This window comes from Coregonus lavaretus, assembly GCF_964263955.1.
Source record: "Coregonus lavaretus genome assembly, chromosome: 22".
NCBI lineage: Eukaryota > Metazoa > Chordata > Actinopteri > Salmoniformes > Salmonidae > Coregonus > Coregonus lavaretus.
Window position 1 is genome coordinate 2,301,529 of NC_140009.1, and position 20,333 is coordinate 2,321,861.

At 46.2% G+C, this 20,333-nt stretch overlaps 1 protein-coding gene across 1 annotated transcript in view; it reads right to left on the reverse strand.

Moving 5' to 3' along the window:
- LOC311149461 (CXXC-type zinc finger protein 1-like) overlaps positions 1–19,212 on the reverse strand; it is a gene marked incomplete at both ends in the record, with an annotated part of 56,190 nt that extends 36,978 nt beyond the window's left edge. Inside the window, one exon of the mRNA XM_084186658.1 lies at positions 19,174–19,212. Within this exon, the coding sequence (XP_084042784.1) occupies positions 19,174–19,212 (39 nt within the window). The remainder of the gene's footprint in view (positions 1–19,173) is intronic.
- Between the last annotated feature and the right edge of the window lie 1,121 nt (positions 19,213–20,333).

The window sequence follows — 20,333 nt, forward strand, 5'->3', positions numbered from 1 at the left end:
TACTCCCGGACATTGATAAGGCATCTGTGACGTTGAAAATACATATTTTGCGGTCATTGATTCTACAGCCAAATTTCAACTGCACATACATTCTCAATGAGGTAAGCATTATATCACAATAACATTTTTTCAAGCCTCTTAATATAGGAAAGAGGAGCCAACTGAAGGTTGCAACAGAACATTGATTTACCTTCATTGAATCACTCTGGATAAGACCATTGGCTGAATGTAATAAAAATAAAAAAGTGAAAACAAACTTGCAAAGCATGTTGGGTATTATTCTAATGAGCTCGGCCCCCAAACAACTGTGCTCTACTGTGCTCTACTCTACTCTACTTTGCTCTACTGTACTCTATTGTGCTCTACTGTACTCTACTGTGCTCTACTGTGCTCTACTGTGCTCTACTGTACTCTACTGTGCTCTACTGTACTCTACTGTACTCTACTGTGCTCTACTGTACTCTACTGTACTCTACTGTGCTCTACTGTACTCTACTGTGCTCTACTGTGCTCTACTGTGCTCTACTCTACTCTACTTTGCTCTACTGTACTCTACTGTGCTCTACTGTACTCTACTGTACTCTACTGTGCTCTACTGTGCTCTACTGTACTCTACTGTACTCTACTGTGCTCTACTGTGCTCTACTGTGCTGTGCTCTACTGTACTCTACTGTGCTCTACTCTACTCTACTGTACTCTACTGTACTCTACTGTGCTCTACTGTGCTCTACTGTGCTGTGCTCTACTGTACTCTACTTTGCTCTACTGTACTCTACTGTGCTCTACTGTACTCTACTGTACTCTACTGTGCTCTACTGTGCTCTACTGTGCTGTGCTCTACTGTACTCTACTGTGCTCTACTGTGCTCTACTGTGCTTTACTGTACTCTACTGTGCTCTACTGTGCTCTACTCTACTGTGCTCTACTGTGCTCTACTCTACTCTACTGTGCTCTACTGTGCTCTACTCTACTCTACTGTACTCTACTGTACTCTACTGTGCTCTACTGTACTCTACTGTGCTCTACTCTACTCTACTGTGCTCTACTGTGCTCTACTGTGCTCTACTGTACTCTACTCTACTCTACTGTGATCTACTGTGCTCTACTCTACTCTACTGTGCTCTACTGTGCTCTACTCTACTCTACTGTGCTCTACTGTGCTCTACTCTACTCTACTGTGCTCTACTGTGCTCTACTGTACTCTACTGTGCTCTACTGTACTCTACTGTGCTCTACTGTACTCTACTGTGCTCTACTGTACTCTACTGTGCTCTACTGTGCTCTACTCTACTCTACTGTGCTCTACTGTGCTCTACTCTACTCTACTGTACTCTACTGTACTCTACTGTGCTCTACTGTGCTCTACTGTGCTGTGCTCTACTGTACTCTACTGTGCTCTACTCTACTCTACTGTACTCTACTGTACTCTACTGTGCTCTACTGTGCTCTACTGTGCTGTGCTCTACTGTACTCTACTTTGCTCTACTGTACTCTACTGTGCTCTACTGTACTCTACTGTACTCTACTGTGCTCTACTGTGCTCTACTGTGCTGTGCTCTACTGTACTCTACTGTGCTCTACTGTGCTCTACTGTGCTTTACTGTACTCTACTGTGCTCTACTGTGCTCTACTCTACTGTGCTCTACTGTGCTCTACTCTACTCTACTGTGCTCTACTGTGCTCTACTCTACTCTACTGTACTCTACTGTACTCTACTGTGCTCTACTGTACTCTACTGTGCTCTACTCTACTCTACTGTGCTCTACTGTGCTCTACTGTGCTCTACTGTACTCTACTCTACTCTACTGTGATCTACTGTGCTCTACTCTACTCTACTGTGCTCTACTGTGCTCTACTCTACTCTACTGTGCTCTACTGTGCTCTACTCTACTCTACTGTGCTCTACTGTGCTCTACTGTACTCTACTGTGCTCTACTGTACTCTACTGTGCTCTACTGTACTCTACTGTGCTCTACTGTGCTCTACTCTACTCTACTGTGCTCTACTGTGCTCTACTGTGCTCTACTCTACTCTACTGTGCTCTACTGTGCTCTACTCTACTCTACTGTGCTCTACTGTGCTCTACTGTACTGTATTGTTATGTACTGTGCTGTCCAAACTTGTGAAACATAGATGTTTATGATTAGTTCAGATTTGGTCCGGTCCGGAGTATATATACACTGCTCAAAAAAATTAAGGGAACACTAAAATAACACATCCTAGATCTGAATGAATGAAATAATCTTATTAAATACTTTTTTCTTTACATAGTTGAATGTGCTGACAACAAAATCAGACAAAAATGATCAATGGAAATCAAATTGATCAACCCATGGAGGTCTGGATTTGGAGTCACCCTCAAAATTAAAGTGGAAAACCACACTACAGGCTGATCCAACTTTGATGTAATGTCCTTAAAACATTACATCAAAAGTCAAAATGAGGCTCAGTAGTGTGTGTGGCCTCCACGTGCCTGTATGACCTCCCTACAACGCCTGGGCATGCTCCTGATGAGGTGGTGGATGGTCTCCTGAGGGATCTCCTCCCAGACCTGGACTAAAGCATCCGCCAACTCCTGGACAGTCTGTGGTGCAACGTGGCGTTGGTGGATGGAGCGAGACATGATGTCCCAGATGTGCTCAATTGGATTCAGGTCTGGGGAACGGGCGGGCCAGTCCATAGCATCAATGCCTTCCTCTTGCAGGAACTGCTGACACACTCCAGCCACATGAGGTCTAGCATTGTCTTGCATTAGGAGGAACCCAGGGCCAACCGCACCAGCATATGGTCTCACAAGGGGTCTGAGGATCTCATCTCGGTACCTAATGGCAGTCAGGCTACCTCTGGCGAGCACATGGAGGGCTGTGCGGCCCCCCAAAGAAATGCCACCCCACACCATGACTGACCCACCGCCAAACCGGTCATGCTGGAGGATGTTGCAGGCAGCAGAACGTTCTCCACGGTGTCTCCAGACTCTATCACGTCTGTCACATGTGCTCAGTGTGAACCTGCTTTCATCTGTGAAGAGCACAGGGCGCCAGTGGCGAATTTGCCAATCTTGGTGTTCTCTGGCAAATGCCAAACGTCCTGCACGGTGTTGGGCTGTAAGCACAACCCCCACCTGTGGACATCGGGCTCTCATACCACCCTCATGGAGTCTGTTTTTGACCGTTTGAGCAGACACATGCACATTTGTGGCCTGCTGGAGGTCATTTTGCAGGGCTCTGTCAGTGCTCCTCCTGCTCCTCCTTGCACAAAGGCAGAGGTAGCAGTCCTGCTGCTGGGTTGTTGCCCTCCTACGAACTCCTCCACGTCTCCTGATGTACTGGCCTGTCTCCTGGTAGCACCTCCATGCTCTGGACACTACGCTGACAGACACAGCAAACCTTCTTGCCTACCAGTCAAAAGTTTGGACACACCTACTCATTCCAGGGGTTTTCTTTATTTGTACTATTTTCTACATTGTAGAATAATAGTGAAGACATCAAAACTATGAAAAAACACATATGGAATCATGTAGTAACCAAAAAAGTGTTAAACAAATCTTCAGATTCTTCAAATACATTTACATTTACGTCATTTAGCAGACGCTCTTATCCAGAGCGACTTACAAATTGGTGCATTCACCTTATAGCCAGTGGGATAACCACTTTACAATATGTTTTTTATTCATTATTTATAATTTTTTAATTTTTAATTTAATTTCATTTATTTTTATTATTTTATTTATAAATGTTTTATGTTTTATTTTATTGTTATTTTTGTTTATTTTTCTCCTTATTTTTAATTTTTTACATTTAAAAAAATATATTTGTATTTTATGTCCCAAAAACATTGGGGGGTGGGGTGGAGTAAGGGGGGGGGGGGGTAGAAATATTACTTTATCCTATCCCAGGTGTTCCTTAAAGAGGTGGGGTTTCAAATGTCTCCGGAAGGTGGTGAGTGATTCCGCTGTCCTGGCGTCGTGAGGGAGCTTGTTCCACCATTGGGGTGCCAGAGCAGCGAACAGTTTTGACTGGGCTGAGCAGGAACTGTGCTTCAGCAGAGGTAGGGGAGCCAGCAGGCCAGAGGTGGATGAACGCAATGCCCTCGTTTGGGTGTAGGGACTGATCAGAGCCTGAAGGTACGGAGGTGCCGTTCCCCTCACAGCTCCGTAGGCAAGCACCATGGTCTTGTAGCAGATGCGAGCTTCAACTGGAAGCCAGTGTAGTGTGCAGAGGAGCGGGGTGACGTGAGAGAACTTGGGAAGGTTGAACACCAGACGGACTACGGCATTCTGGATGAGTAGCCACCATTTGCCTTGATGACAGCTTTGCACACTTTTGGCATTTACTCAACCAGCTTCATGAGGTAGTCACCATTTCAATTTAACAGGTGTGCCTTTTTAATTTATTTGTGGAATTTCTTTCCTTCTTAATGCGTTGTGTTGTGACAAGGTATACAGAAGATAGCCCTATTTCATCAAGCACTATGATGAAACTGGCTCTCATGAGGACCGCCACAGGAATGGAAGACCCAGAGTTACCTCTGCTGCAGAGGATACGTTCATTTGATTTACCAGCCTCAGAAATTGCAGCCCAAATAAATGCTTCACAGAGTTCAAGTAACAGACACATCTCAACATCAACTCTTCAGAGGAAGCTAAATTGTAATTATTTTGCACTATGGCCTATTTATTGCCTTACCTCCATAAAAAGAAAAACCCTTGACTGAGTAGGTGTGTCCAAACTTTGACTGGTACTGTGTATATATATATATATATATATATATATATATATATATATATATATACACAGTACCAGTCAAAAGTTTGGACACACCTACTCAGTCAAGGGTTTTTCATGGAATAGCCTTCATTTCTCAGAACAAGAATAGACTGACGAGTTTCAGAAGAAAGTTATTTGTTTCTGGCCATTTTGAGCCTGTAATCGAACCCACAATTGCTGATGCTCCAGATACTCAACAACTAGTCTCAAGAAGGCCAGTTTTATTGCTTCTTTAATCAGCACAACAGTTTTCAGCTGTGCTAACAGAATTGCAGAAGGGTTTTCTAATGATCAATTAGCCTTTTAAAATGATACACTTAGATTAGCAAACACAATGTGCCATTGGAACACAGGACTGATGTTTGCTGATAATGGGCCTCTGTACGCCTATGTAGATATTCCATTAAAAATCAGCCGTTTCCAGCTACAATAGCCGTTTACAACATTAACAATGTCTACACTGTATTTCTGATCAATTTGATGTTATTTTAATGGACAAAAATGTTTTGCTTTTCTTTCAAAAACAAGGACATTTCTAGGTGACCCCAAACTTTTGAACGGTAGTGTCACGGAATCTGCCGAGGCTGCTCCTCCTCCTTGCTCGGACAGGTTTCGGCTGTCGTCGTCCCCGAAGTACTAGCTACCACCGTTGTATGTTTCTATGTTCGTTTGCTTTTGTCTGATTGTTGTACACCTGTGGTTAGTTAGCGTTGATTATGTGTCCTATAAGTTCTCGTTTTGTTAGTCATGTGTTGTGTGTTATTGAGCTTCCTGTCTTCGTGTCTGTATTGGTTTTCCCTCCTTGTGTTTTAGGAGAGGTTTTCGCACTTGTTGTGCGCGTTAGTATTTTTCCTGTTCGTTTACGCCTGTGTGCGTATCGCTCGTCTCCGGGCATTTTTGCTCGTATTGATTCACTAAAGACTGTTGAACGAAGCTTCTGTGTCCTGCGCCTGATTCCTGCACCTTCCACATACAGCACTCCTGACAGAATAACACACCCAGATGGAATCAGCAGGAACAGCACTAGCATCCGAGTCCCTGGAGAACGAACAGATCAACCGCATCGGGACCGCCCTTCAGGACGTAATAAACACTCCGATGGGAGAACAGAGGGGCACCCACATCTCCCCCGACCTTGCCATCACCATCGGCCAGTCCGCCCATCCAAGCTCCGGAACCCAGTGGGATTCGGCTCTCGCTCCAGAGGGCGTATGATGGTACCGCTGCCGGGTGTCAGGGGTTCCTCCTGCAGGTGGAACTATACCTGGCCACCGTACACCCGGCGCCCTCGGGACACGAGAGCGTTTCCGCCCTCATCTCCTGTCTCACCGGCAAGGCGTTGGAGTGGGCCAACGCCGAATGGAGGAGGATAGACGCCGCCACGATCACATACGCAGAGTTCTCCCGCCGCTTCAGGGCTGTGTTCGACCATCCACCTGAGGGGAAAGCGGCGGGGGAGCGTCTATTCTACCTCCGACAGGGGAGGAGGAGCGCCCAGGAATTTGCACTGGAGTTCCGGACTCTAGCGGCTGATGCAGGGTGGAATGAGCGGGCCCTCATCGATCATTATCGTTGTAGTCTTCGGGAGGACGTCCGTCGAGAGCTGGCCTGCAGGGATACCAGTCTCACGTTCGACCAGTTGGTGGACATGTCAATCCGGCTGGACACCCTGATGGCCACCCGCGGACGTTCCGAGTGGGGTTCGTCCATTCCACCCTCCAGCACTTCCGAGCCGAGCCCTATGGAGCTCGGGGGTGCTGGCGCTAGAGAGAAGAGGGGAAGGAGCACGAGGGGGGCCATCCCCTGCACCAACTGTGGCCGTGGAGGACACACCGCGGCCAGGTGTTGGGGAGGGTCTCCTAGGGGAGAGGACGGCAGGCCCTGCACTGGGGAGTCCTTCCAGGTGAGTAGGCGTCCCACTTACCCAGAGCTCTCTGTTGTGCACTTCTGTATACCTGTGCGATTTCCACAGGTTGCACCTCATTCCCAGCATAAGGCGCTAGTAGATTCAGGCGCAGCTGGGAATTTTGTTGATCGTAAATTTTGTTTAGAATTAGGGATTCCCCTACTTCCTGTTGACATCCCATTTCCTGTTCATGCCCTAGATAGCCGTCCGTTGGGATCGGGGTTGATCAGGGAAGTCACAGCGCTACTTGTGTACGCAGGGGGGTCATGAGGAGACTATCCAGCTATATCTTATCGACTCTCCTGCGTATCCGGTGGTGCTGGGAATTCCCTGGTTGAGTACCCATGATCCTTCTATTTCGTGGCAAGAGAGGGCTCTTAAGGAGTGGTCTGCCCAGTGTGAGAGGAGATGTTTGGGTGTTTCCGTGGGGGCGACCTCGGTGGAGAGTCCAAACCAGGTGTCCTCACTGCGCATTCCCACTGAGTATGAGGATTTGGCACTTGTGTTTAGTAAATCGAGGGCGACGTGTTTGCCTCCTCATAGACAGGGGGATTGTGCGATAGACCTCCAGGCAGGAGCAGCGCTCCCACGGAGCCACGTGTATCCTTTGTCTCAAGAGGAGAGAAAAGCTATGGAGACTTACATAGCCGAATCTTTGAGACAGGGATACATTCGGCCCTCCACTTCTCCCGCCTCCTCGAGCTTCTTTTTTGTGAAAAAGAAAGATGGAGGGTTGCGCCCGTGCATTGATTACCGTGGTCTCAATCAGATTACTGTGAAATACAGTTATCCACTCCCTCTGATTGCGACCATGACGGAGTCATTGCACGGAGCGCGGTTTTTCACAAAACTGGATCTCAGGAGCGCGTATAACTTGGTGCGCATTAGGGAGGGCGACGAATGGAAAACAGCGTTTAGTACAACCTCGGGTCATTACGAGTATCTCGTCATGCCATACGGGTTGATGAATGCTCCGTCAGTCTTCCAATCCTTCGTGGATGAGATTTTCCGGGATATGCAGGGGCAAGAGGTGGTCGTGTACATTGATGACATTCTAGTGTACTCGTCTACCCGAGCCGAGCATGTAGCCCTGGTGCGTCGTGTGTTGGGTAGGCTGTTGGAGCACGACCTGTATGTCAAGGCAGAGAAATGTCTGTTTTTCCAGGAGTCGGTCTCCTTTCTGGGTTATCAGTTATCCACGTCAGGGGTGAAGATGGAGGTTGACCGGGTGTCAGCCGTGCGTAATTGGCAAACCCCAACCACCGTGAAAGAGGTGCAGCAGTTCTTGGGTTTTGCGAATTACTACCGGAGGTTTATCCGGGGTTTTGGACAGGTGGCAGCTCCCATAACGTCTCTTCTGAAGGGGGGTCCGGTGCGATTGCAGTGGTCAGCGGAGGCGGACAGGGCATTTGGGAGACTGAAGGCCCTGTTTACCTCGGCCCCAGTGCTTGCGCATCCGGATCCTGCCTTACCATTTCAGGTAGAGGTGGACGCGTCTGAGGCCGGTATAGGGGCCGTGCTATCACAACGGTCCGGCACGCCACCTAAACTCCGCCCCTGTGCTTTCTACTCTAAAAAGCTCAGCCCGGCGGAGAGGAATTATGACGTAGGAGACAGGGAGCTGTTAGCCGTGGTTCAAGCCCTAAAGGTGTGGAGACATTGGCTTGAGGGGGCTCAACACCCTTTTCTCATTTTGACTGACCACCGTAACCTGGAGTACATTCGGGCAGCTAGGAGACTGAACCCTCGCCAGGCTCGGTGGAACATGTTTCTAACCCGGTTTGTATTTAAAATCACGTACATCCCTGGGTCCCAGAACGGTAAGGCAGACGCCCTGTCCCGGCGGTATGACACAGAGGAGAGGTCCGTTGAGCCCACTTCCATACTGCCGGAGTCTTGTCTAGTGGCACCGGTAGTGTGGGAGGTCGATGCTGAAATCGAGCGGGCGTTGCGTACCGACCCTATACCTCCACAGTGTCCGGTGGGTCGGACGTACGTTCCGCTCGAGGTTCGGGATCGACTTATTTATTGGGCTCACACGTCACCCTCCTCTGGACATCCAGGTATTGGCCGGACTGTGCACTGCCTTAGCGCTAAGTACTGGTGGCCAACGTTAGCCAGGGATGTGAGGGTTTATGTCTCCTCCTGTTCGGTGTGCGCCCAGTGTAAGGCGCCCAGACATCTGCCCAGGGGTAAGTTACAACCCCTGCCCGTTCCACAACGACCCTGGTCTCACCTCTCGGTGGACTTTGTTACAGACCTTCCCCCCTCTCAGGGGAATACCACCATACTGGTCGTTGTGGATCGGTTCTCTAAAGCCTGTCGTCTTCTCCCAATGCCAGGTCTTCCCACTGCCTTGCAGACCGCTGAGGCACTATAATAATAATAATAATATGCCATTTAGCAGACGCTTTTATCCAAAGCGACTTACAGTCATGCGTGCATACATTTTTTTATGTATGGGTGGTCCCGGGGATCGAACCCACTACCTTGGCGTTACAAGCGCCGTGCTCTACCAGCTGAGCTACAGAGGACCACTATTCACCCACGTCTTCCGGCATTACGGGGTACCTGAGGATATAGTGTCTGATCGAGGTCCCCAGTTCACCTTCCGAGTCTGGAGAGCGTTCATGGAGCGTTTGGGGGTCTCGGTGAGCCTTACCTCGGGGTACCACCCGGAGAGTAATGGCAGGTAGAACGTGTGAACCAGGATGTGGGTAGGTTTCTGAGGTCGTATTGCCAGGGCCGGCCGGAGGAGTGGGCGAGGTATATTCCCTGGGCAGAGATGGCCCAGAATTCTCTTCGCCACTCCTCCACCAACCTAACCCCTTTCCGATGTGTGTTAGGTTACCAGCCGGTTCTGGCACCGTGGCATCAGAGCCAGATCGAGGCCCCTGCGGTGGATGAGTGAGTAGGGCGCTCGGAGGAGACGTGGAACGCTGCACACGTCCATCTGCAGCGGGCCATCCGTCGACAAAAAGCGAGCGCCGATCTCCACCGCAGTGAGGGGCCGGTGTACGCACCTGGAGATCGAGTCTGGCTCTCGACCAGAAACCTACCCCTCCGCCTGCCCTGCCGGAAGCTGGGTCGGCGGTTTGAAGGGCCCTTTAAAGTCCTGAGGAGATTGAACGAGGTGTGTTACAGGTTACTACTACCTATTGAGTATAAGAATATTAACCCCTCATTCCATGTGTCTCTTCTCAGGCCGGTGGTAGCTGGTCCACTCCAGGAAGGTGAGATAGCAGAGACTCCTCCGCCCCCATTGGACATCGAGGGGGCTCCGGCGTACACAGTTTGGTCCATCTTGGATTCGAGACGTCGGATGGGGGGTCTCCAATATCTTGTGGAGTGGGAGGGGTACGGCCCGGAGGAGCGGTGCTGGGTGCCGAGGAGGGACATCCTAGACCCGTTTCTCCTGACTGAGTTCCACCGTAGTCACCCTACGCGCCCTGCACCGCGTCCTCCTGGTCATCCGGCGCACGGGGTCGTCCGGCGCACGAGGCCGGGGTTGGCGCACGGCTGGAACCGCGCGTCAATGGGGGGGTACTGTCACGGAATCTGCCGAGGCTGCTCCTCCTCCTTGCTCGGGCAGGTTTCGGCGGTCGTCGTCCCCGGAGTACTAGCTACCACCGTTGTATGTTTCTATGTTCGTTTGCTTTTGTCTGATTGTTGTACACCTGTGGTTAGTTAGCGTTGATTATGTGTCCTATAAGTTCTCGTTTTGTTAGTCATGTGTTGTGTGTTATTGAGCTTCCTGTCTTCGTGTCTGTATTGGTTTTCCCTCCTTGTGTTTTAGGAGAGGTTTTCGCACTTGTTGTGCGCGTTAGTATTTTTCCTGTTCGTTTACGCCTGTGTGCGTATCGCTCGTCTCCGGGCACTTTTGCTCGTATTGATTCACTAAAGACTGTTGAACGAAGCTTCTGTGTCCTGCGCCTGATTCCCGCACCTTCCACATACAGCACACCTGACAGGTAGTGTATATATTCAGTTTCAGTTTAAATTATTACATTAATTATTACATTAAATCAGTTTAATGGTGATTTTAGCATGTCAATCTTTATGGGGCAAACAAAACAAAAAAATTTTTTTTGATGCATGCCAGCAAAGCCACTAAACTACACAATACATTAATTTACATTTTAGTCATTTAGCCGACGCTCTTATCCAGAGCGACTTACATGAGCAATTAGGGTTAAGTGCCTTGCTCAAGGGCACATCGACAGATTTTTCACCTAGTCGGCTCTGGGATTAGAACCAGCGACCTTTCGGTTACTGGCACAACGCTCTTAACCACTAAGCTACCTGCCACCCACTATAATTGCCCTATAACGGTGACAAAAGGTGCTCATGGGCTATTAACAGTTTACTACACAACGTACACTTAGTATTACTTTCTTAGCTACAGTATACATATCTCCCTGGCATATTACATCATTTATGCAGCGGCATACAATACATTTTTAGACTCACCTTGTTGTGCTGTGCTCACTTGAACAGGAAGGTGGCGCGGCGGTCCTTCGTGGGAAAATATTGTCATCAAACTTTGTCATCAAAGTCTGGCATTCTCTGGATTTATGGTGCTTTCAAGACAACTGGGAACTCGGAAAAAAACAAGGTTGAATCATGATGACGTCAGTGATCTTCAGGTCGGAGCTCTAGAAAGAGGCCCGAGTTCCGGATTTACAATTCCGAGTTGGATGACCGTTCAAAACGTATTTTCCCAGTCGGAGCTAGTTTTTCCAGAGTTCCCAATTGTCTTGAACTCACTGAAGTCAGATTTTGCAGTTCCGAGTTAACAGTTGTTTTGAGCGCGTCACAAATCATGCTTCATTGACAGCACGGCCAATGTTGAATGTTAAGCTTGGAAAAGAGACCCTTAATCCCAGACTTGGGACCACACAGCCACTCCACTGAATAGCAGGCTAGTGATTGCTTTGCAACGCTTGCAGTTAGCCACTGATTCCTTCCAAACCACTCATTGTTGAATTTGTGATTTCCAACTTGTTGTGTAATGTTTATGTCCAATGGCCGATGAGCACCGATACGCTTTATCTATAATTTCTCTTCATTATTTCTCTTCATATGACAAGGATTAAAAAGGTTTTGCCAGTAGATTGTTGACGTGATTCATGATGATGACTGCCAGCAAAGATTTTGAAAGTATGATGTTGACATGATCAGTCCAATCAAAGCTACTGTAGATATAACGTGATTTGACGTCATTTTATCTGTGGCCAATGACCTTGAGCCTTCTTGGATGGGCACTTCTAATGTAACTCTATGGCATTACCCAAGGGGCTTGAATTTTCTTGGCGGTGACGTAGGGTCCCCATGAGTGACAGAACACTGAGCCAATCACGGCGCAAATAGAGAACATTACCAACACCTATGCTCCGTATTTTTCCACTGGCTGCCCCACCACCACAGAAAGCACTGAGCTAGGCTGAAACACCTGCATTTTGGAGCTGCCTTACTCAAGAAAGCAATAAAGAGACCACGTTTGTATGCGGCTTTATTAACTCAATTATATTTTATAATTTTTTTACATTGTTTGCAAACTGATATGTGACACGTATTAATGCCAAAATAATATGCAAATATATATATATTTTTAAATATTTTGTTATATTTCTTGCTAAAAATGTGGGGCTCTGAATGACAGGTCGCCACTGAGTTTAATACAATACGCAAAAAAAAACAAGAGATAGACTTATCAATAATGGCTGTTGATGCCAAAAAAGGCTTTTGACCGTATTGAATGGCCTTTTCTATTCAAAACTTTGGAAGTTTTCAACTTTCCAGTTGAAATAACACATTTAATAAAAAATATTATATAAATGTCCTAAAGCAAACATATACACAAATATTAAATGATCTGAAGAAATTGCTTGAGAAGGGGGCACAATACAGGGATGTCCTCTCTCCCCCCTCCTGTTTGCACTGGCAATTGAACCGCTTGCAGAAAGAAGATTAGACAGGACCCAAACGTAACAGGTCTCAGTATTGATAAACATGAATATAAACTAAACTTATTTGCAGATGATCTCCTGATATACCTGACCAATATTGAAAACTCAATGCCGACTTTGCCAAAAATATTTTCAGAATACACTAAAATCTCAGAATATAAAATTAACGTGGAAAAAAAACTAAATAATGGCAATATGAAAAATACAAATAATAACTCACGATCTACAGCAGTGCTTTAAGTGGCCAACAAAACATATTAAATACTTAGGATGCTTAATACGTGACAACAAACAACAGATATATAAAGATAAACTTTATTCCGTTACTCAACAATATGAAAGCAGATATAATTAAATGGAACAATCTTCCCATAAATCTTACAGGTAGAATGAACCTCTTCAAAATGGCATGGCTCCCAAAATTGTTGTATTTATTTTCGTTTTTACCAATTACCCCACCGAAGACATTCTTTAAAAAAGTATACTCAGTCATAACAGACTTTATATAACTAAAGGTATAGAAACCATAAATGACTTGGTAACAGGAAATACAATTATTTCCATGACAGAATTAAAAGGCAATTTTGTACTGACCAATGTACATATTTTAAAATACATGCAACTTAAAAGTTACATATCACAAAATTTCGCAGCAACCTTGAGGGAAATCTTATTTGAGTCAGAAAAGGATATTCATACTGGAGCTCACCTTGCCTCCCAGTACTGAAAGGACAACATGTACTGATACGGACAGACAACACAACTGTGGTTGCACACATCAACCACCAGGGCAGACTGAGGTCAATGGCACTGCACCAGGTAGCAAGGGAGCTACTGCTTTGGGGAAACAGGCACCTTACATCCCTCAGAGCGATACACCTGCCGGGGGTGGAGGAGGATCACGCAGCAGACCTTCTCTCCAGAGGAGGCCCCCTCTTCCTTCAGACTGGAGGATACATCCCACAGTAGTGGAGATGATCTGGGTGCGATTCGGAAGGGCCATCGCCGATCTGTTCGCATTGCAAGACTCAACTCATTGTCCTATGTGGTTCTCCATAAAGGATCCAGCTCATTGTCCTAAAGGATCCAGAAGGATCCAGAAGGATCCACTCGGGGTCGATGCCCTATCAGATGGCCTGGATGCGTTTCCACCAATTCCCTTCGCTCCTTCAGGTCTTGCGGAAGATAAGTCTCGAGAGCGCATCAGGTCTACTTGTTTATCCACATTGGCCACAGCCTCACAGTTTTTTTTTTTTAGACCTTGTACAGTTGACAACCTCACAACCATGGGAACTCCCTCTTCGAGCTGACCTCCTGTCACAAGCGAATGGCACGCTTTGGCACTCTCCCGGTCTTCTTCTATGGTATTATGACAGTCCACCTACTGTACTGGAGGGTGGAGAGTCAATCACAGACTAAATGAATAAAGAAACATTAATACAAACTAAACCCTCCTACCTCCTAACTTCCAACAACGTTCCCCAAACGTATAGGCATATTTAAATCATTATATAGTTCATAAACTAGTTATGTAATTGTTAGACCTTTTACAGTTGGTCTAGTGTCTGTAGCTTTTAAACTATGAAAGAGCATAGTACCATTTATAAAACCGACCACTTTAGGCTGCCATTGATAGTCATGTTGTTTCATACCATTTGAAAATAGTTATAATGCACAGTGATAATGTTGGTGGCAGGACTTCTGCTGCTATCAGACCTTCCGGAAAAACAACTGGAAATGTATACAAAAACAATGTTTTAAGTGAAATATTAGCTTTTGTCTGAAGCCGAAAAAGAAAGTAAATGCAAAAGCTAATTTGAACTACAGTGCCTTGCAAAAGTATTCATCCCCCTTGGCGTTTTTCCTATTTAGTTGCTTTACAACCTGTAACTTGTTTCAAAATATTCAAAAAAATAAATAACGGAAAAGTGGTGCGTGCATATGCTATGAAGACCCTAAATAAGATCTGGTGCAACCAGTTACCTTCAGAAGTCACATAATTAGTTAAATAAAGTCCACCTGTGTGCAATCTAAGTGTCACATGATCTCAGTATATATACATCTGTCCTGAAAGGCCCCAGAGTCTGCAACACCACTAAGCAAGGGGTACCACCAAGCAAGCGGCACCAAGAAGACCAAGGAGCTCTCCAAATAGGTCAGGGACAAAGTTGTGGAGATGTACAGATCAGGGTTGGGTTATAAACAAATATCCGAAACTTTGAACATCCCACGGAGCACCATTAAATCCATTATAAAAAATTGGAAAGAATATGGCACCACAACAAACCTGCTAAGAGAGGGCCGCCCACCAAAACTCACACACCAGGAAAGGAGGGCATTCATCAGAGAGGCAACAAAGAGACCAAAGATAACCCTGAAGGAGCTGCAAAGCTCCACAGCGGAGATTGGAGTATCTGTCCATAGGACCACTTTAAGCCGTACACTCCACAGAGCTGGGCTTTACGGAAGAGTGGCCAGAAAAAAGCCATTGCTTAAAGAAAAAAATAAGCAAACACGTTTGGTGTTCGCCAAAAGGCATGTGGGAGACTCCCCAAACATATGGAAGAAGGTACTCTGGTCAGATAAGACTAAAATTGAGCTTTTTGGCCATCAAAGAAAACACTATGTCTGGCGCAAACCCAACATCTCTCATCACCCCGAGAACACCATCCCCACAGTGAAGCATGGTGGTGGCAGCATCATGCTGTGGGGATGTTTTTCATCGACAGGGACTGGGAAACTGGTTAGAATTGAAGGAATGATGGATGCCGCTGAATACAGGGAAATTCTTGAGGGGAACCTGTTTCAGTCTTCCAGAGATTTGAGACTGGGACGGAGGTTCCCCTTCCAGCAGGACAATGACCCTAAGCATACTGCTGAAGCAACACTCGATTGGTTTAAGGGGAAACATTTAAATGTCTTGGAATGGCCTCGTCAAAGCCCAGACCTCAATCCAATTGAGAATCTGTGGTATGACTTAAAGATTGCTGTACACCAGCGGAACCCATCCAACTTGAAGGAGCTGGAGCAGTTTTGCCTTGAAGAATGGGCAAAAATCCTAGTGGCTAGATGTGCCAAGCTTATAGAGACATACCCCAAGAGACTTGCAGCTGTAATTGCTGCAAAAGGGGGCTCTACAAAGTATTGACTTTGGGGAGGTGAATAGTTATGCACGCTCAAGTTTTCTGTTTTTTAAATGTTATTTCTTGTTAGGTTCACAAAAAAAATTATTTTGCATCTTCCAAGTGGTAGGCATGTTGTGTAAATCAAATGATACAAACCCCCCAAAAAATTTTAATTCCAGGTTGTAAGGCAACAAAATAGGAAAAATGCCAAGGGGGGGTGAATACTTTCACAAGCCACTGTATGCACTAAAAAAGCTTATTGATCTACTGTACTCCAACAACAGATGCACTCACATTGGATGGGTTGATTAGGATTCAAACATTTTCTCAAACAGCCTAATACATACAGTATGATAATGTACTCACTAACCGTAAGTCGCTCTGGATGAGAGCGTCCTGCTAAATGACTCACTACTGTAGTGGCTCTGGATAAGAGCGTCCTGCTAAATGACTAAAATGTACAATCTTAGAGTAGGTTTACTGCATTAATGTACTTGGTGATGTAAACATGTTTTTTCATGTAAGTCACACATTCAGTCTGCCATCTGGGAATCTGTTCAATGTTCCTAATCTTGATATATACCCATTGGTTCTTAAAGGGGTATTCTGCCGTTCAAACAACAACAAAGCCACTAACCCCACCACTGTTTTGGTAAAAAGCTGAAGATTTGGGCTGGAGAAATGTAACCATTCTCAAATTCATCAATAGAGCTGTTGATACAAAATGAACATTTTAACCACATTCAGAGGCTAAACAATGTTTGTTTAAAATGACATTGTTTACAAACAATTGAGTTGAACAAGTACTTATTTTGGGTTCTGATGGGGTATGACAATTGGACCAAGATCATGAGGCATTTATAATATAAGTTATATTCTTCAAGAAGCAATGGTTGTGTGTATATAATTAAAAAGTCAAAACATAGATGAAGCAATCACAGATTGACTCTTTCAATACTATAATTTATACGTTTTAAGAGCATAGCACAATTGTCTTACTGTCAAGCCCTGACTCAGGGGACTCTTATATGTTGAGTCAGGGTGTGTGTATTCTTTGTTTGTGTATATTCTATGTGGTTTTTCTAGGATGGGTATTTCTATGTTGGCCGGTGTGGTTCCCAATCAGAGGCAGCTGTAGCTCGTTGTCTCTGATTGGGGACCATACTTAGGCAGCCTATTGGCACTAGTGGGTTGTGGGATCTTGTTCCGTGTGAGGTTTGTTGTGTGTACCTTAGGACGTCATGTATCGTTAGTTTATTGTTTTGTCGTTGTGTTTATTCGTTAAATAAACATGTTGGCATATCACGCTGCGCCTTGGTCCTTCTCGTTCATCAACGATCGTGACAAGCCCCTACTGTAAAGAGGGTAACTTCAGCGATCCAGATTGAATAGACCCCCTACTGTAAAGAGGGTAACTTCAGCGATCCAGATTGAATAGACCCCCTACTGTAAAGAGGGTAACTTCAGCGATCCAGATTGAATAGAGCCCCTACTGTAAAGAGGGTAACTTCAGCGATCCAGATTGAATAGACCCCCTACTGTAAAGAGGGTAACTTCAGCGATCCAGATTGAATAGACCCCCTACTGTAAAGAGGGTAACTTCAGCGATCCAGATTGAATAGACCCCCTACTGTAAAGAGGGTAACTTCAGCGATCCAGATTGAATAGACCCCCTACTGTAAAGAGGGTAACTTCAGCGATCCAGATTGAATAGCCCCCTACTGTAAAGAGGGTAACTTCAGCGATCCAGATTGAATAGACCCCCTACTGTAAAGAGGGTAACTTCAGCGATCCAGATTGAATAGACCCCCTACTGTAAAGAGGGTAACTTCAGCGATCCAGATTGAATAGCCCCCTACTGTAAAGAGGGTAACTTCAGCGATCCAGATTGAATAGACCCCCTACTGTAAAGAGGGTAACTTCAGCGATCCAGATTGAATAGACCCCCTACTGTAAAGAGGGTAACTTCAGCGATCCAGATTGAATAGACCCCCTACTGTAAAGAGGGTAACTTCAGCGATCCAGATTGAATAGACCCCCTACTGTAAAGAGGGTAACTTCAGCGATCCAGATTGAATAGACCCCCTACTGTAAAGAGGGTAACTTCAGCGATCCAGATTGAATAGACCCCCTACTGTAAAGAGGGTAACTTCAGCGATCCAGATTGAATAGACCCCCTACTGTATAGAGGGTAACTTCAGCGATCCAGATTGAATAGACCCCCTACTGTAAAGAGGGTAACTTCAGCGATCCAGATTGAATAGCCCCCCTACTGTAAAGAGGGTAACTTCAGCGATCCAGATTGAATAGACCCCTACTGTAAAGAGGGTAACTTCAGCGATCCAGATTGAATAGACCCCCTACTGTAAAGAGGGTAACTTCAGCGATCCAGATTGAATAGACCCCCTACTCCAGGGTTAAGTTTCAGAGATAAATAAAAACACACAATCTTTCCAACAGCAAGGACATGTTTTATATTATAACAGCAATAAATATTCACGTTTTCATATCGCTGCATTTTCATTTAAAACAAAATACCTACAGTATATATATACAGCTAAAATTCATACAATATTGGTTATCTTTAAAATAATGCCTGCTCTGATGCACAAGTAATGTACTAATGAACTGACAATTTTACAATTACTATCTCCCTCCCCTCCCCTCCCCTCCACCCCCTCCCCTCCATCCCTCCCCTCCCCTCCCCTCCCCTCCCCTCCACCCCTCCCCTCCATCCCTCCCCTCCACCCCTCCCCTCCATCCCCTCCCCTCCCCTCCACCCCCTCCCCTCCCCTCCATCCCTCCCCTCCACCCCTCCCCTCCATCCCCTCCCCTCCCCTCCACCCCCTCCCCTCCCCTCCATCCCTCCCCTCCCCTCCCTTCCACCCCCTCCCCTCCACCCCTCCCCTCCCCTCCCCTCCATCCCTCCCTCCCTCCCTGACACATGCAACGGAGATCACAATAACGTCAAGAAGACATTTCATTCATAACAGCCTCAAAGCTACCGGACAGTCATTTGTTTCTCTACAAGTCCCCATCCCTCTCCTCCCCTCCCCTCCCCATACCTCCCCATCCCTCCCCTCCCCTCCCCTCCCCATCCCTCCCCTCCCCTCCCCTCCATCCCTCTCCTTCCTACATCTGCAAGTGTGTTCCCGTATACAGGTATATATCCATATATAAGACGTGTATGTTGTTAGTCCATATGAAGACCCACTGTATGTTAGCGAGCGGGTGTTAGCGACTCAGGCTAGCTAGTAGCTGTTAGATCAAACCAGACGTCCGTAGCCCTGTAGTTCCATTGGCTCGCCCAACCAAATAAACGCACAATCGCTTTCTTCAAACAATAGTACAAAACAGCCCAAAACAACAGTTAACAGTATTACTAGTAGCTGTAACACCACACCAACCATAGCAATAGTAGCGTCGGTAGGAATCTTCATCGTCATCGTAGATAATCCCAACAATTATGTCCTCGACCATGTAAACGCATTCCTCTCAAGTACAATCAATGTCTAAGAGGATGGATGACCTGGGAACGCCGATATGTCTAAGAGGATGGATGACCTGGGAACGCTGATATGTCTAAGAGGATGGATGACCTGGGAACGCCGATATGTCTAAGAGGATGGATGACCTGGGAACGCTGATATGTCTAAGAGGATGGATGACCTGGGAACGCCGATATGTCTAAGAGGATGGATGACCAGGGAACGTTGATATGTCTAAGAGGATGGATGACCTGGGAACGCCGATATGTCTAAGAGGATGGATGACCTGGGAACGCCGATATGTCTAATAGGATGGATGACCTGGGAACGCCGATATGTCTAAGAGGATGGATGACCTGGGAACGCCGATATGTCTAAGAGGATGGATGACCTGGGAACGCTGATATGTCTAAGAGGATGGATGACCTGGGAACGCCGATATGTCTAAGAGGATGGATGACCTGGGAACGCCGATATGTCTAAGAGGATGGATGACCTGGGAACGCTGATATGTCTAAGAGGATGGATGACCTGGGAACGCCGATATGTCTAAGAGGATGGATGACCTGGGAACGCCGATATGTCTAAGAGGATGGATGACCTGGGAACGCCGATATGTCTAAGAGGATGGATGACCTGGGAACGCCGATATGTCTAAGAGGATGGATGACCAGGGAACGCTGATATGTCTAAGAGGATGGATGACCAGGGAACGTTGATATGTCTAAGAGGATGGATGACCAGGGAACGCCTATATTTTTTGTTCTGTTTTTTTTTGCTCCATCCACAGATATATATTTATAAGTGGACCAGTTTTATACAGTGACCAGGAAGTGTTAGTTCAAGTCCCAGTTTTATGCAGTGACCAGGAAGTGTTAGTTCAAGTCCCAGTTTTATACAGTGACCAGGAAGTGTTAGTTCAAGTCCCAGTTTTATACGGTGACCAGGAAGTGTTAGTTCAAGTCCCAGTTTTATACAGTGACCAGGAAGTGTTAGTTCAAGTCCCAGTTTTATACAGTGACCAGGAAGTGTTAGTTCAAGTCCCAGTTTTATACAGTGACCAGGAAGTGTTAGTTCAA